General features: G+C 41.7%; 1 protein-coding gene across 1 annotated transcript; it reads right to left on the bottom strand.

Moving 5' to 3' along the window:
- Window positions 1–283: 283 nt before the first annotated feature.
- On the bottom strand, window positions 284–5253 carry Syt4 (Synaptotagmin 4). The gene is made up of 5 exons (XM_020957956.2): window positions 4984–5253; window positions 4294–4395; window positions 2175–3355; window positions 2035–2109; window positions 284–1974 (listed from the first exon to the last, which is right to left on the bottom strand). The coding sequence occupies exons 2-5, from the start codon at window positions 4334–4336 to the stop codon at window positions 1855–1857; spliced, it is 1419 nt and encodes a 472-aa protein (XP_020813615.2). The 5' UTR covers window positions 4337–4395; window positions 4984–5253; the 3' UTR covers window positions 284–1854.
- Window positions 5254–5468: the final 215 nt, after the last annotated feature.

The raw sequence follows: 5468 nt of genomic DNA, 5'->3' as shown, positions 1-5468 counted from the left end.
AACTAACAATGCAATCAATTTTATGTATTTTTGTCTTAGTTATAATAATTTTCGTGATCAAACTGCAAGGATATGAAGACTTCGTTTTCCCCTTTTTTCCCCCTTATTGTTAGATTATTTTATTAGTATTTTATTTTATATGTTTAGAATAAGAATAAGTTTACAATTATCGCTTACCTCTTCATACTTACCTGGAATAATTTATTTAAATTTAAAACCCCTCCTGAACCGATTTTTCAATCCCCCCGCAAAGTGAAAACAATGTCAGCTGCAAGCTGGTATATTTATTTTATATAATATGTTTTATTACGGAAATTAACCTTTTTATGTAGCTTACAATTACTATTACATATAATGTAGAATTATACACATCTCATATAATTTGGGTGCCATTGCAATAGCTCATCGCATATGTACTGGTAATTATTGTTTTCCCATTAGACGAATTGAAGTTTTGATTGGACACAAAGTGAAGTTGTATTTTGCATTCTCTCGGATCTGCCTGTATATAACCTTATGTATGTACGTACGCGTTATTCAGAGGATTCAATGGACTAACATTCATTTTACAAAATATACGAAGAAGCTGTCTGATGTCTATATAAGTTTAGGTCGGTTATAGTTCATAATTGCATTCAGTACACTCGGTGATAATGACGACACGGTGTCTTCTTCCTCAAGCTAAGCTTCCTCCGGGGATCCCCCGTGCCCATTGTCTCCATTACAGCTATAAGTAGTGCCGCCAGATACTCCCTGGGGAGTATACTTATTGCGTTCGGTTTGAGCTATTCGTGAGTGTGGTATACTCTAGAGTTAGTGGTATTCGATTTCTACATGTCCTATATGCTGCTTACATTACGGTGTCATATTGTGTTTGATTTCTCTCCGAATTGATGTTTATTTTCCCTTCTCGATTTGATCTCTGACTTGTTCGTTCGTTCGATTTTGTGTGTGGTTTTGTAGCTTCTTGGTGCTAAGCATTCTGCTGCGTGTTCTCTCTAGATTCAATTTGGTTTACCTTTTACTCGTATGTAGTTTTAGTTATGTTAAGGAGTACGTATAAAGTGATAAGCAGTAAGCTTCTATCTGGAGCCTCGCCATGGTGTTCCTTTCGATTACTTTACAGTTGAACGGAAATCTCAAAGCAAATCGTAAACAAAAATATACACAAACATTATGCCTAAGAGTTGGGTATCATCATAGATATTTTATACATATGCATGCCTGGTTAATAATTTCTTGTAACTATCGAAAACCGAGTTCAGTTTTCCATCCATGGTGGGCACATCAAATGGGACTTTAATTGATTTGATATGAAAATCATACAGAGAGGAGGTGAAAGTTACACGAAGCGTTGAATCAAAGTTCTATACAGCAAACATAAATTGGTGTCCATTATATGTAGGTTGAATTTGCCTTCGCTGATTACATTTTCGCATTTCGCAAACATTTATATAGTACGATGCTTCTGAATTATATCTTACACTTACATGCATTTTTTAGGTCCTAAACATTTTCTAATACATTTAATTTACTTAGTGGTTTTGGTTGGTTTGCTTGCTAAATATTTTTTAACTTTGTCTGTCGTAAATATTGGAAAACAACACAACTAAGGAAGTACTTCTTCCCCGAAAATCAAAAGATGAAGGAAAAAACGTAGGTAATTATTACAAAAGAAATATATAAAAATTATATAAACTAAACACAATTGGAGTTCAGATTGGGATCGAGCTCATACTCAAGAACCGTATGACTCTCGGTTCCGCTTCCGTTTCCGCTATTTCCGGTTCCTGCTTCGGTTCCCTCTCGCTAAGCGGCGCCAGCGCCCAGGTGGTGGTTTCCTTACCCCACTGCCTACTCGTTCAGCTTGTGCCACTCGGCGATCTGGCGACGTGGCGAGTTGCACACCTCGTTCCAGTGGTTCAGGGCGGTGCTGCTCGAGTTGGGTCCGCCCAACTCCAGGCGACCAATGACCTGTGGAGAACGTCAAGCATGCAATTATTAAGCCACCTTCTCTTGCCAACTAGGACTCACCTCATTCTTGGTCACGCGATCCCAGTCGAGCAGCATCAGCTCCAGGGACACTCCCTCAAGACTGGCGCCAGTGCCCTTAGGAAGAGAATTTAATATTGGATTAACATTCAACTAAGTACACATATTAACTTTCAACTCACCTCAGCTGCGGGAATATCAAATGCAAAACTCTCATTGAAAACGGGGCTCAGGGTCCGCTTCTTCACGTGGGTCTTCTTCTTGGCGATACGTTGTCCATTGTAAAGCAAATAGATCTTGACATAGGGATCGGCCAAACCGGTGACATCCATGCGGGGCAAGTTTCTGGCCTTTAGGAGTACCACCGTAAGGCGACCTGCTGCCGGTTGCCAGCAGAGAGAGATGAGTAGTTCGCCACGTCCTTGGGCACGTATCTTGAGGCTACGTGGCTGGATCTCCTTGCTGATTGACAGGGCCTCCTTGGAAATGTCTCCGATCTCAATGGAGGACAATGGGCACACCACCTCGCCGATGACATCGTCCCGCGAGTACCGATCGAAGCTGAGGATTACAAAGTGCAGCGACATATTCTGCAGGTCGTTCATGTTCAAGCCATAGAAGGTGAAGTCCTCGTCGTAGACCGGATTCCTGGTATTCCTCACCACACGGGTCTTAACCTTGTGCTGCTTGTCCGGCAGCAGCTGGAGCTTCACATAGGGATCCGTGGCGGCCTGGGTGCGTCCGTTCATGCCGGTGGGTATGTCGCCAGTGCCACCCGATCCACCCTTGCAGGGCAATCCGCGGCAGCGTATGATGGATACCATCAGGGCATTTCGTTCGGCCAGATAGCGCAGCTTGAAGTAAATGGTGCCCAGCTTGCCATACTGATCGGTCACGGTCAGCTCCTTGCCATTGGTCAGAGCCTGATCGTCCAGAGTGATGGTCACACTCCCATTGGCAATAGTCTCCACCGGCGAGTGATGATGGTTGTTGTGCAGCGACTGCTTCAGCCCATTGCCATCCACAACGGTCAGTTTGTTGCCCGATTGCTGCTCCGAATGGGACACCTCGTCCTCCTCACCATACCGCACATTGGGCTGGGCAATCGGGGAAGTGGACTGGTCCTGCATCGGCGAGAGCAGACCCATCTGCTTGCCTCCGGTCGGAGAGGGTGACTTCTTCAAGTAGTGCGGCGGCTGGCCGCTGGGCGAGCGAACGGCAGTCGGACGCCGGGTCGGCTGGAAGGGGAAGGAGGCATCATGCTGGCCCTGCTTCTTGTTCCGGATGCGCATCTGCTTGGCACAGATGCAGGCCACCGACGAGAGCACGGCAGCAGCGGTCAGACCCAGGATGGCGGGCACAACTGTGGGTAGAGAATGTGGGTGAAGGTATTAGAAATTATGTAAAAAATTCAAGAAATAGGAATTAATGCATATAAAACAAAGTGAAGACATAGAAATTTCATTTGTATCAGAACTTGTATCATCTTAGTTATAGGAATTAAATAAGAGGGACCCAAAAATAACAAAATAAAAAGAAGGAAAAAATAGTTATCTCTGGCAAGCCGAAGTTTGGGGCATATAAATCATAAATAAATCAAATGCAAAGGCAAAATATCCTTACTGTCCTGTTTTATTTCTTTCTGCATATTTTAAGACTAAAGTAATAGTTCATGGTCATAAAATGTAAAAAAGGCAAAAAGGCTTTGGCAATATAGCTTCAGCTTGGTTTTATTTTGTCTAGTAAGCATTTATTAAGTAGATACTATATGTGCATCCTATTTATATGTAATATAATATACAGGCATATTTTCCAGTATAATGATAATATATCATAAAAGCACTAACATATTCCTTCGTCTACCTTTTGTTCTTTACAGCCAATAAAACACAACAAAAGTGAAGTTGTCACCATTGCGATTAGTCACCGCTGTTAAAAGTAAAGGAAAAAGGGAAAACTCTCTCCTGACAGCTGTGTGTTATTGGTAAGTCAACTCCTTTGTTAAGAATAACGTAATAAGTGCCACCAATTCCTTAATTATTCATGACATAAGATCTCACCTAGTAAAGCCTACAAACAAAATATTTAAACCACACAAAACCCTTGAAAAAACACACACACACGAATGTGATTCCCCTTTTGCAAAAACCCAAATTAATTATTCATTGATGGGAAGGGGAGAAACAGAAAACTTTTTTGGAAAAAACTAAGAGGCAACATTTTTTTGGAGTAACTTCCTAATGAGCAAATTGGACAGATCCGCCGCGGGGGTCGCGTTCGTTGCTGCAATATGTTACTTACTCGTGTCCATGACGCTGACATCTGGGATATACTCTTCGGCCATTTTAGTGGATGTGGTGGCTTCGCCGCTCTCCAAGATCTTCCACTCGATGTTCCTCGTAGCTGTGTGTGCGAGTGTGAGTGGAATAATAATTAGTCACAATTTCGAACTTGTGGCAAAGTGTCTTTCGTTTGTTTGCAACTTTTCCGGGGCACGTGAAAATGTGTGTTTGCACAACGATTTTGCGCACAAATGTATGCTAGAGGCTTGATTTTTTTTTTGGACGTGGGCAGAATAGCAGCTGCCTCCAGGTTATGCTGAGGGGTTTGCTTTTGTTGTTATTTGCATTACTGGCTAACACACGCGCACCCATACACACACACACACATATGCGCCCAGGGTGCTTGTCTGCGTCGCATGAATCATCACAACCCCCACACCATACACACACACCTGGAGTTAGCTGGGTTTTCCAACTCTTCACTGGGAAAATGTGTCTCTAAACATTATACCATAGCTCTATCTCAAGTTCTTTGAGTTATCCAAAACTCCTTATCACTTTTAAGCTTTTGTTTTTATACAATTTTCTTATCAACTTTCACAGCATCACTTTTGCCCTTTGGTAAGCCAATTAGTTTTGCAGAATCCATCCGGAAATTGATAGATTTTGTGGCCTAAATAATGGTTATATGCTTTAACGACTCGCTTACTTTGTTGATTGTAGACTGTTTTAAAGAATTTTAATTTTCAAAGACTTTTGCAATGCCCACGCTGTGTGCAAAAAAATATTACTACTACAACGCAGTTCCGCAGCCGTTGTACTTTATTTTGCCAGTGGCTTCTTCGCTGCGACTTGGAAATCGTTAAACCTGCGTCGGCGCACAAAATAAGTTCTAGCTTTTTGTGTGGGCCGCCAGCTAAATGGAGAGCGGTGGTTGAAGAACCTGTGACGTCTTAGCCAAGAATTGGGGTGGGTTTCTGAAGACTTCACAGCACTGGCTTACTCAGGGTTGATATTCATTTTAACACTACATTTGGGGATTTAAAAAAATAAAAGCTCATTGTGAAATATTTTAAACAACTAGATTTCATATCCTTTTGTGATAGAAATATTAATAAAAAATACTATTATAAAATAATACAATACTGATTAATGCGATTATATTTTCTACTGAATTTTCTTATTAAGATGCTG

Source organism: Drosophila serrata, unplaced genomic scaffold (genome assembly GCF_035046125.1).
Source record: "Drosophila serrata isolate PLE 108 unplaced genomic scaffold, ASM3504612v1 contig_241, whole genome shotgun sequence".
Classification (NCBI taxonomy): Eukaryota; Metazoa; Arthropoda; class Insecta; order Diptera; family Drosophilidae; genus Drosophila; species Drosophila serrata.
This window is presented reverse-complemented; position numbering and strand designations above follow the sequence as displayed.